The sequence below is a fragment of the Puntigrus tetrazona genome, chromosome 16 (genome assembly GCF_018831695.1).
Source record: "Puntigrus tetrazona isolate hp1 chromosome 16, ASM1883169v1, whole genome shotgun sequence".
NCBI lineage: Eukaryota > Metazoa > Chordata > Actinopteri > Cypriniformes > Cyprinidae > Puntigrus > Puntigrus tetrazona.
Genome location: NC_056714.1, coordinates 14,771,756 through 14,784,806, shown reverse-complemented (window position 1 = coordinate 14,784,806; position 13,051 = coordinate 14,771,756). Strand labels below are relative to the sequence as shown.

Here is a 13,051-nt window from a genome sequence, read left to right as displayed (position 1 = left end):
AACATTAAGAATATTTTGGAATAATAATTGTGGAAAAAAAATTATTACAAAATTAAAATTATTATGGTATTATTACAAATATTATGTGCGCCAGAACATTTTAATGTAATTGACCCTTCGCAAACACCCGTCCTCCTTGGTTACTGTATGTCTGATAAGCCATGCCACTCTCATGCCACACAAATGTTCTCACTCAGTGAAAAATACACTGCGGTAGAACCCGGCATGGGCCTCAGATTTAGCACCTAGCCTGGCCTGTGTCCAACAGTTTATCAGAATTATCGGTCCAACCAGAACTTGTCTTTCCCCAACCCCCTCAACCAAAACGGCTTATACTACTGTTTAAGCTATTAAAATTGTACATTTTTGTGTGTAATGGCAAAATTATTATATTTTGTTTAATTTTTTATTAAGGTAATTTAGAAAAAAAAAGTTTAGAGGATTTTTTTTCCCATAAAATTGTAGATAATAAAATACAGCTAAAACAGTCCAAGCATATAAACGTTTAAATGTGTGTTATAACAATAAATGTGCAATATTATGGTATATGCAACTGGAGGCACCAGTGCAATCACTTGCATTTTTTTTTAAGTGGTAACAAAATAACCCGCGCTGTCAGTTTTTCTGAAAAAAGTAAGAGTAATGCATTATTCGGAACTGTGAAGAGGTTGTGGTTTTATGAAATAAAGAAAAACAAACATGATGTGATTTCTGCTTTCTCATTCTGAACATTAGTGCTTCACAAAAATAACCTGAAACACAGCGAAAAAGACATGATAAATATATCTATAGAAAGCTTAAAATGACCACTTAATGAAATTTAAAAAATAAATGTTAATGTAACAATGACTTCTCTCTAAAGGTGCGTCTATAAGGAGAGTCAGGAAATTTTTCTTTGTGATACAGACCCAAAACATTTGTTTATTATAAAATAATTAAAACATCTTCATACTATTTTCCCCTGACAAATTCATGGTAATTACTTTTGCTGGGGTTTTGCGGCTCTCAGTCTTCGTAGCATGGTCTTGTGTTGTTTCCACCAGTGCCACACAGCAATTTTTTCAGCACTAATTGTCTAACAAGTATAAAACAGGTCAGAGACCCAGCCCACTTCTGAACTATGACATAAAAAAAAATGCAAACTGATAACACACAAACAGACACTTTAAGATAATCAAGCAATAAATGCCATTTTGTTGCTCTTGAAAGTGTCGTGACAAATAAGCGCCTCAGAAATAAATGAACATCAGAAGTATCTTGTTTCAACTACAGAGAAACATTTCAAGTTCTAGTTGACCAACGCTAATCTACGTTTCGGTCTGGTTTGTTTTAATGGCAGATTCCATGCTGTGATTGGTCAGATCGGCTATCAAATGCCCTGAGAGGGGTAAATTGAACATATCTATTTTAATATACACATTCAGTGCTCCTCACCTCAACTTTCTAAAATAGATCAGTTGGCGTCTATTACTTATCTTGTAAAATGCACATCTCTGTAAAAAAAAATCACCTCCAGTATCATTCAGCACGACTGCTACTCTCATACGTGAGTAATGCTGAGACTCAGACGGTGTTTGACAGAATGGGACTGTAAGCCATTTAAATGCCAACAGTGAGTGTAGTGCTGATGTGTAGCTGTGCTTTGGCTAAAGACCACATCTCTTTTTTAATGCTTCAGGACTTGCCTGTCAAAGCCTCCACATCAGAGATTATTAAACCACAAGTGTGGAACTGCATATTGATCTGAGTGTGTCTGTGGGAATGTGTGTAAGCTTTCACTGAGCTCGTAATGAATGTCAAGTTTTGAGTCAGGCCTGGCTGATCTAATGCTCACTCTATCAGTTTTAGTGCTATTTCTGACTTTGTTTTAGATGTAGCTGCCAACAAATAATGTAACATTATAAAGTAATTCAGCAATTAGTGAATAGAACTTTGGCTTGCTTCAGTTCTGCTTCTCTTAGATCGGTCTAACACTAGTGAAACGTCCTATCTTTTCAAATTTGATGTATGTTGTTTGGATGGCTATGACAAACTTCATATGTCTTGTACAGAGTGTCTGTTTACACTAAGTGCAAAAAGTCCACCTTGTTGATAGAAGCTATTTACACTAACTCTGCCTACCAGCACGCGATTGGGCCAGTCAATATCAAAAAACACGGCCATCAATCGTCAGCTCCAGTGGGGTAAATGGTAAAGCATTTGATCGACCCAGGTTCAAATCTGCCTTTTGGCTAATTTTTTTCTCCCTTTTCAAATTTCAAATAACATCAGAAAGGCATTTATTTTTAATAAAAAGGAAGAAAATAGTCAAAAGTATCGGGTAGGTGTAGGCAGGGCTTTATTGTCCCAATAATGTGGCATATATTCAATAATTTTAATTATAATTGAAATTGACAGTCAGTAAGTTATCGCATACTGTTTTATAAAGTACTACAATACTAAGGGGCAGATAATTGCTTATTTGCAATAAGCAGTAGCCTATAAATAGCAGAAAATCCTGCTATTTCAACATTTTGAAATGTAATTTATAGAAATTTTTATATGATTAATTTATTATAAATTATAAAATATCATTTTATTGTACTTAGCGAAAAAGTATATCACTAAAATTAGTGGTATTTTCACTTAGTGTAAATAGCCTCTGTTGCTATTTACACTTAATGCAAATATCCTTCGCCTTCTTCATATTGTGATCATGATTACTGATTGGGTTAATAAACTTTACTTTAAAATGCATCACTTTTTCTGAGTGAATGCATATCATAGTCTTTAATAATCTTAGCAATATGACAGGCTGGTAGACTAATTTAACACCACTGATTCACCACATAAAATAGTTCTGTCACCATGTGACTTAACTTTAAGTCATTACAAACCCACACACCTTTTAATCATCTTCAAAATTCAAATTAATGTATTATGAAGGAAATTAAGAAATTAAGTCCCTCTACTTAAAGGGATAGTTCACTCAAAATATACTATAAGAAACATAGCAGAGACGTTTTTCAAATAGTCCATATGACATCCATGTGATTAAACAGTAATGCTTTGAAGCTACTAGAATACATTTTTCGAGTACAAAAAAAAAAAAAAAAAAAAACTTTACTCAACAGTGTTCTCTTCCATGCCAGTCTTTGTCGTTTGTTCATGTTTATCACACTTGTGTTGCGGTCTATGGAGGATTAGAAAGTTCTCTGATTTTATCAAAAATATCTTAATTTGCATGTTGAATGAAGGTTTTAAGAGTTTGGAATGTAATGAGGGTGAGTAATTAATGACAGAAGTTTCAGTTTGGGTACATTAACCCTTTAAAGTCCATTCCAAAACTTTTCGAAATGTCCATGAAAATGTCATGTTGTATAATGAGCAGATCTACTACAGTACAGCATGCCTTCAAATGTAATTAAATTTAACTGACACCAATTTTTAAAGCATGCCATGATCATAAATACATCTTCAATTAAATGTGCAGGCCTAATAACATTTTAGCTTCTTATCAATTAAGTTATTTGGTTTGAACAAAAGACATATTTCTATATTGAGTCATCAAGCTGGTTGTCAGTGTCACTAATCTATCATTTCAGACACAACAATGAACAGGAAGTATTATTTATACTATGACTGTTATGAATGACAGCATGCTATTGTTGCCAATGTGAAAACACTCATCCGCACATTCAGTTATGTGATTATGAAACAGAATGACTCACGCTACGGTCGTCGTCCTCGCTCTTCATGTGGTTTGCGATGAATCGGACTCCGTCTACAGCCTCCTCGAACCCTGGGCAGGCCTGAGCCAGCAGAGCCTGAGTGAGGACCGTAGGGGGCTGCTGCTTCCCCTGAGGTAGAGCAGAGCTTTGCAATGGATTTGAACCTCCTTCCCTGGCCTCTCTCCCACCTTCCCTTATCCCGTTTAGTCCATCTGTCGACCCCCCTCCTCCTCCCAACTCTGCCCCAAACTGTTTGACTGAGGCCCGGTTCACATAGCACGTGCACGCCTCATTGTTCTCTTTGTTCCCCGAAGAAGTGCCACCCAAGCCCAAACCCGCCATGAGCCCGGCAGCCAGACCCGCTCGCCCACCTTCCTGCTGTTCGTTGGCACGCCGGCGTTGGCGCAAACGCTGACGCTCGCTGCTGTTGCGCGGCTGCCGCATGAAGAGCAAAGCAGGTAACTTGTTGAGGAACACCAGCTTCACCCATGGAGGCATGGTGTGAGTGGTGGGCGACCGGTGGTGCACGTTCAGCACGCACACACTTGTCACAATCGAGAACGTGACCAGAACCATGGTGAACATCAGATACTTCCCGACCAGAGGGACGTCAAGAGATGTTGGCGGCACGATTTTGGAGATTAGCAGCAGGAACACAGTGAGGGCCAGAAGCACTGAGATACAGAGCGTCATCTTCTCCCCGCAGTCCGACGGAAGGTAGAAGACCAAGATGGCCAGCGAGGTGATGAGGACGCAAGGTATGATGAGGTTGATGGTGTAGAAGAGGGGTTTGCGGCGGATAATGAAGTCATAGGTAATGTCTACGTAGGTTGGGTCAGAGGGGTTCTCGTTTCGCCGGCCAGGCAAAGCAATGATGTCCCACTCGCCGCTGGGCGTGAAATCGTCCATGCTAGCCACGTCGGCACGCAAAACCAGGTCCACTTCTGTGCGGTCGTAGGTCCACGAGCGGAAGCTCAACGTGCAGTTCTGCTGGTCGAAGGGGAAGTGTTTCACCTCAATTTTGCAGGCACTCTTGTAGATCGCTGGTGGCAGCCAGAAGACACTTCCATCGTAGGAGATGACGGCATTGGAGTAGAAAGACACCTCGTACATGCCGTCAGCACTGATGGAGAAGGAGACAGAGAGGTTATGAGATGGTTAATACTTCAAAGTAAGCTTTATTAATAGAATTTGTTGCATAATGTTGACTATCACATAAAATAATTAAGGACTGATTGCTGGGACCAGAGTTCAGCTGATCCCCCATCCTCTTCTGGACTGAATTTACACTGTGTTCTGGTCCTTAAAAAGTCTTAGATTAAGTTACTTTAAATTTATGGCCATAAAAAGGTGGAAAGACAAGAATTGCGAAAAACGTCAAAGGGCTATACTTTCAATAAACATTACCTTTTTACAAATGAAAATAAAATGATATAATTAAAAAATGTATATAATAAGTACAACTACACCATGAATTTGTGTCACCAGAGAAGCAGCTATTCATCCCTTTTGCTTGAAAATGAATCAGCAGGAGAAGACGGCAAAATGAATAGATAGCCTACAGCAGATTGCTTCTAAAGCACAAACACATAAGAGCTTGTGTGTCTATTTGTCACAAATGTGATGCAAAGGTTCAAAAGAATGCAGGAGATTTCTGCTGAAGGTGAGCGGAAATGAGATATAAATTATCTTTGCTTGCAGCACTTCAGTGATGCTTGTCACATAATACCAATTAATGTTATCAGTAGCGGTTCACTTAAAACAATTCACATCCGAAATGAACGGCACCAAAGTTATACAGTATCCCAGACCATCACATAGACAGATCTGGTTATGGATTAGAAGTTTAGAAAACAGCATTCAGATTATTCAACTGAACCGAACTCTGATGTCAAATGAAACCAGGTGCACACCAAAAGTGCAAGTGTGACAGCAATTAGTTATAGTTACTAGTTACTAATTACCTGGGAAAGTAACTACTGTGTCAGTCAGTCAAGAGTTATAATATAATGATATTATAATTTAGCATTATATGGTAGAACTTTAGTAATCAGAATGAACAAGTATGAGTGAATATTCAAAAAGATTACACAAGTATTACAAATTCTACTACTAGTAGCAATAAAAAAAACTCGCTTTGATTAATGATTAATGAGCTGCTGGGTTCATGAATATTAATCATGATGTCAAATCAAAACAGGGACTATAAAAGGTGAGCGCCAGCCAATGAGATGGTCGTTAGCGCATTAGTTCCGCCCACTACCAGAGAAACCAGCAGTTCTTAAAAGCTGAAGAATTCCAAAGAAACTGTTATTTTGACTGGAAAATACAACAAACAATACTGTTTACATGTAGCACCCATTCAAATGGACTGAAAAAAAAAATTGTGTTATCATAATAAATTATATTAACGCCACATTTTATTGTCAGTAACGTTTAACAGAGTTGTAACGGGGAAAAAATGAAAAAAACAACACAGTAACTCTGTTTACTTATAACGCTGTTATTCCCATCACTGCTCGTCACTCATCATTTAATGGAACAAATTAATACAGTAACACAACAAGCAATTGCATTTATTTATTTTTCTTTGACAGGATTACTATTATTGAAGTAAAACTGTCAAAACTACTATTATAAGTGGATAAAAGTTTAGTTATGTATTACTGATATAATTTGTAGATAGAAAATGCTTTATATAAATAGTGCTTTACAGTTTTGTAACTGCAGTCTCTGGTATCATTGCACATATTGCGCGAATGTTTGTCGTTTTATGTTTCTACGCAATCATAACATCAGACATTTAGTACATTTAGCAGATGGCACATTGTATTCAAAGGACACAATTTATTAGATTGTGCAATTGCTTCAGTATGAATCAAATCCATGACCTTGAAAGACTAGATATTGTAACTTTAAGCAACATTACCCAGACAAGTTAATGTACACAAGTCACATGGCAAGGTATTGTGCATCTCTAATGATCACATCTTTCGGCAATACTTTTAATACAGTGTATTTTAATATTGACTGCCTGACCCTGTTCATGTCAAATGTAAGTGCCTTATGTAACTGTTTAGTTCAGGCATTTGGTGCAGACACGTCACATTTGCTAGGTACATAATCCAGAAAACATCATAACAATAGTAGAAATGGAACTTAAATACTGAAAGCATTTGGAGCCTGTTTGTGGGTGTCTCTGCACAGTTTATTAATGAAACATCAAGACAAACACAGGCTGGTGTTAATTAGGTTGAATTTAAAACATCTTCTACTGACAGGGAAAGAGGAGGAACATGCTTTATTTACAGTGAGGTCATGTAATGTGACACGAGAACACCACTAATGAGACAAAGACTGATAAGGAGGGATGTTATCTACCCTCTAACGATAGAGGAAAGGTATGGGTGATGGAAAAAACTATCAGATACAATAAAGACGGTGCTAAGATTAGAATAGATAAGTACTGTAATACACAAAAGCCAAAAAAGGGTATTATCTTTGAGACTTACTTGTTGTAAAGAACAACATCAGGTAACCAAATATGTTTGGAAGGAAGACGGACCTTCTTCATGCCGTCAAACTCATCTGGGTTCCATGTTAGCCGGTAGTCCTGCCACTCCTGAGGATAGAGCGAAAATAAATGACCACGACAGACTTGAGAGGCTATGATCCCTTCTATGAAGCAATCCATTCTTTTCACCATTCATTCTTTTGAATGGCTGTCAATGGAGAAAAATGTGTGATCATTTTTGGGCCTCTTCCCCTACATTTTACTCATGGCTTTATAGCAACACACACATATATATATTAAGTGAATTAGTGAATATAAAACTATACATGTTAATATTTAAATACACATGCATATAGTATATATTATGAAAATAATATGATATAAAAAAATACACACACACACACACATGCACTATATATGCGCATTTGTTATAATGTTATATATATATATATATATATATATATATATATATATATATATATATATATATAATTTTCTGTTGAGGTGTAACCAATTCCACATGGTGTTAAAATGATGTTCATCTGTCACACACCACTGCTCTCTGTCAATTAGCAGTATATTTAGCGTATGTATAAATGATCTGTCACTTTTCATTACTAATAGAAATGTCCTAATAAACTAGATTAGAAGATTAGAAATAATTACTTGAGGCCCTAAATGCTGACAGATTAAACAGACTGCAAATGAGAGCTGTCAAAAGGCGTAGCCTAGCTAATAATAGTCATATTAATACACACAAAAAGAGTGATAAATGTCTAATGATGGTCATTTAATGCACTTTCTGTTGAGTTTGACCAGATAGTGACCACTAATGTAATTATGCTACATCTTTTACTTTGACACGCCAGTCACACACACACACACTCTCTGGCTGGGAAAGACACGCACAGTGGCAAAGTTTTATGGGTAACCTGTACTGACAGCGGCAATAACTCCTGCCAGCTGACATCTATGGTCATAGTGACCATGAGCAGATGATTCAGAGAGGGAGTGACAGAAATATGAAGAACGAGAGAGAAAAAAGAGAAATGTGTAAGAGAGTACTGTATCTGTACAAACAGATTTCCATGGGTTGTTTTGTGTGTAATAACAGCTTGTGAGATACTTATTATGGAAACAAACTCAATTTGAGATTTTGCTTCTGATATTCTGCATATTCACACTCTTAACCATGTTTGTTTGCTTTCTAATTATGGCAGGAGACTTTTAAGTAATCGGTAGCTGTCGATGTTAGGTGTTTAATTGTGAATGCACACTTTAAAGTTAGTCTTTAAAAAACACTTTATTTGATAATATTTATGTAAGCTTCGATGGAAATCAGCAGAACATCAATTACAATGACAGAAAAACAATTGTGTGTCTGTGACAGCAGTACATGTGGATAAAATGGGGCATAAATAATGCAAATATAGACTGACCTGTGTAAGCCAGACATTGGTGGTCATGATCTGTTCTCTCTCATGCTGTGTAAAAGAAAAAAACAGACTGAGATCATACAAGTTAAAAGATGATACAAATTGAACTTCATATTAGAAATACGTTATATAAATTGTATTTATTCCAGCATTTATTAACATTTATTGAATATTTGATTAACATTGTTATTAAATTTAATGTAATATAATACAATTTAATATAATTAGAACACCAAATAGACAGAGAAAAGTAAAAATAGCAACTTCAAAATGCAAAATCTTATGTTTTTGAACAACACATTTAAGTGAATTATTATAGTTTTATGAATTAATAAAAGATTTTTATTAATTCCTGTATATATATATATATATATATATATATATATATATATATATATATATATATATATATATATATATATATATATATATATGGTTCCAATATAATATAGTACCAAGTACCATAAGAAAGTATTCATCATGGTTCATCATTTCATGATTTAATATCTCTTTTAATTGACTTTAAGGCTACATTCTTAAGCATAATTTTTTTTATGGATCAAGGACGTCAAGAAGCCCCTGCCTGCTCTCCAGTGATGAATTACACAAGAATAACGCTACTTTCCTCCAGCTTTCAGCCCAGGTAAGTGAGCTGTTGATTTACAGTGCATTACAAGCATGAAGGAAGCATGTAATCGGCTGACAGCTGAGCGGTTAGCATAGAATGATGAGTGGTCAGTAAGCATGGGTAATTTGCTGCACCTGTGGGAACAGAGATGGCCATTTCCTGTTGTCTATACTCGCTTCTAACAGCACACTGACATCATTTTACTCTAAAAATCATGCTAATACAAAAGCCTCTAAGCCTAACTGCATTATGTCACAGCTCCATTTTAGACCTAAGTAGGCTTACTGAGCTAAGATACATAATACCACACTGAAAAAAACAACCAAATTGTGAAAACAGAAGAGATTTTGAATAGACAAGAGGGTTCCAATAAAAGCTCTGGCTCTGTCACGTATTTGGTTAAATTCTGAAGGGAACAAGTTTTATGATATGAAATGAAGTACAATTCATAAGGAGGCACAGCATGCCAAATATTATAACAATTTAATGAAACCCTTATTCACATGCATATTCCGTGTAAATATGAGAGAACAATATGTAAATGTGTCCACTGACCACACTGATGAGCTGAGCCAGCGAGACCATCAGCTGCACTGTCACCAGTTCTGAGCCATTAGTCGCTGGTCGGATCAGTTTGTTGTAGTGGGCTGGATTTAGAAGATGCTCCACCAGTCTCTCTTCTGTATCTGCCCCATCACTGCCTGTAAGAGATATACAGTACCATAGATCAATACGCATCCCACGTTTCAGAAAGATTCCCATTTTTAGAAGTGGCATCTGCTGTGCACTTTTTGTTTAAACCTGAGGCACAGCTGCAAAACACAGAAAACCTCCTCTCTGGAGAACATGAAACAGAAATCTGTTTCAAAAAAAGTCATGCAACTCTTCATGGAAACCACAGAAAAAAAATAATTACACTCACACACACACACAAACACATTACATTTATATCATATCTAAATATATGAAAATGTAAATGTATCATGTTTTTCTTAAATATCTGCATGTATAATATATGTGTGTGCACTGTGTATATTAATTATGCAAATAGAAAAACACACAGGCCCGCTGCCTCAGATTTCTTTTATTTTTGCAAGTGACAGGCAAACACCCATCATTGCGTGCTTATAAACCCTTGTCGCATGCTTGCTTCACTGCAATTGACTAATAGCACCTACAGATCAATCCAGTGACATGGCTTTATTCATCAAATCAAGTAAAAGCTGTTTTCCCCTCTTGAGTATATTAGTTACACATATAGGACACATTTCTTTGTATGCTAATCTTCACAAGCACCACAACAAAGAACGTAACATATCAATAATCTTTCAATATAAAATGGCTCTGTATATAACAAGCAAGTAAAATATGGTGAGAGATGGTGTAGCGTATTGGTCTCCACTTCACCCATCTTCTTGTTTTCTCCTTTCTCAGGGTCAGCATAATAAATTTCTGTCTCGGTCTCTACTCATCCATCCTGTCCTCTGTCTCCGTCTCTCTCTTATTGGCTTGTTCTTGCTGCTCTTGTTGTGTTCAGTGGACAGGAAAGATGTTTCTATGACACAGATCAATGAAGACTCTTAATCACACACCATAAACTCTCTTTCTCCTCTGTGCTGATGTCCACCTGCACATACAGTCCTTTAAATCTCTGTCTGTTTAAACGCAATATCCCTTTTCTGCTCAGTTCCCTTCTTTTATTGCTCCTATCTTAAAGGGGTCATGACATGAGCAATCAAATTTTCCTTTAATTTTATTTTTTATATCTTCTTAGTACTATTAAAGTACAAAATATCGTCCAAATTACTCTCCCTCATGTCATTTCAAACCTGTAAGACTTTCATTCATCTTTGGTACAGAGACTGATATGGAAGAGAAGAAATAATTGAATAAAGTTATTCTCGTTTTCTTTACGCACAAAAAATTATTCTCATAGCTTCATTACATTACAGCTGAACCACTGATGTCACATGGTCTATTTTTATGTCCTTACTGCATTTCTGGGCCTTGAATGTTTCAGTTTCACTGATGTCTATGCAGGGTCGGAAAGCTCTCGGATTTCTTCAAAAATATCTTAATTTGTGTTCTGAAGATGAACAATGGATTCATACATTTGAAATGGCATGAGTAATTACAAAATTTTATTTTTGATTTAACTAGCTTTTTAAACGATCCCTTATTTTAAATAAAATCTCTTCCTCATTATAACACCATTTATTTCATCAAGCTCCAGAAATGGCTATTGTGGGATCTGTGACATCACACGAACAAATATATTTGTATGTGACTGCCTCCAGAGCAAGACATTGAGGGAATAACTATACATCACTGCACCACAGGCCCCATCCACTGGTGTTCATTCACTCTGTCTACTCTGGACATAAATGTCACGGTATGTCAAAAGCCAATAGGACTCATCAAGATAACTGACGCTTACTAATCTAAATACAATACCAATGCGAATTCACATTTTGACAGATTTCTCCTTTCACTGGAGCACAACATGGAAAATGAAAAAAAGAAGAATATTCTGTTTAAAAAAAAAAAACATCTTTAAAAGAGCCTTGAAAATCCACGTCATGTCCCCTTTAAAAAAAGCCTGAGTTACCTGATTTGGTGTGTGCTTGTGTGTCTTAATTTAAATGTGAGCATTACATAAGATTTTTCTCATACATTTAAATAGGCCATCTCTTACATAATCTGAAAGACGTTTAGCTTTAAAAAAAAATAGAAATTTAAAATTTAAGATTATTTTTTATACCATGAAGCTGCTGAATAACAGATATATTATAAGAAGGCAACACTCAAGAATAATCAAGAATATCAAGGAATCACCTTTTGAACAGAATAATTTGTGTAATATTTGTATTATCATCTTCATTAGAAATTAAAATTAAAATAAAGTAAAAATGAAACTATAATGTACCTTTTATTTAAAAATATGCAAAGGATATATAGGATATGTACAAAATAGAAATCTTTTTAAAATTATGGCGCTATTCCTATTTTTGATTAAATAAATGTGGCCTTGGTCAGCATAAGAGGCTTCTTTAAAAAGCATTAAAAAAATATTTTAAACAGTAGTGTGCAGATTGCCAAAAGTAAGTGGACACTCTTTTTCTGTTTTGGTTTTTCGGCTTCTGCTACTACATAAAACGCATTTTAGTAGAACTGGTCATACTTAAAACACAAAGCAAGGCTAACGTAGAAGAGTTTCAGTGAGTCTGGCATGAAAGATCTTGACTGGCCTTCACAAAGAATGCTTGAACACCACATCTTTGAGATGAATTAAGATCACAACTGCATTAGAAACAACCCATCTGCATCAGTGTTCCATCTTCAAGCCTTCCCCGAAGACCGAAAGCTTATCAGAAGACCAACCCCTTATTTATGTCCATGCTTTTGAAATGACTATTAATGTTCAACAAATGCTGCAATCCTCCTTTCCTTTTCTCTCTCTTTCCTCGTCATCTCTCAGCCCATCCATCTTTTCCCCTCTCTCTCTCTCTCTCTCTCCTCTTTAAGACAATGTTGTGCGGGGTTGTGTTGAGGCAGAAGGCATTTTAATAAATCAGCATGTTTTCTCTTCTTCTTTGATCCTCTCTCTGTGTGTTTGCTGTGCTATATAAAGCCAGGCAGTGGGATGCTGTCTTCTCCAGCTCTCTCTATAAGTGCTTATAATGTTTCCTTGTGCTTTGGCTTGTGTAGAGAAAAATATTGTAGGGGGAGACCAGGGGCAATTCTGACATGCTTTACATTTTCC

At 36.2% G+C, this 13,051-nt stretch overlaps 1 protein-coding gene across 1 annotated transcript in view; it reads right to left on the bottom strand.

Moving 5' to 3' along the window:
- The window catches only part of chrnb2 (cholinergic receptor, nicotinic, beta 2), a 28,512-nt gene that overhangs the window by 4,708 nt on the left and 10,753 nt on the right, over window positions 1-13,051 (bottom strand). Inside the window, exons 2-5 of the mRNA XM_043260041.1 lie at window positions 9,844-9,989; window positions 8,664-8,708; window positions 7,223-7,332; window positions 3,711-4,833 (exon numbers count right to left, since the gene is read on the bottom strand). Of these exons, the coding sequence (XP_043115976.1) occupies window positions 3,711-4,833; window positions 7,223-7,332; window positions 8,664-8,708; window positions 9,844-9,989 (1,424 nt within the window). The remainder of the gene's footprint in view (window positions 1-3,710; window positions 4,834-7,222; window positions 7,333-8,663; window positions 8,709-9,843; window positions 9,990-13,051) is intronic.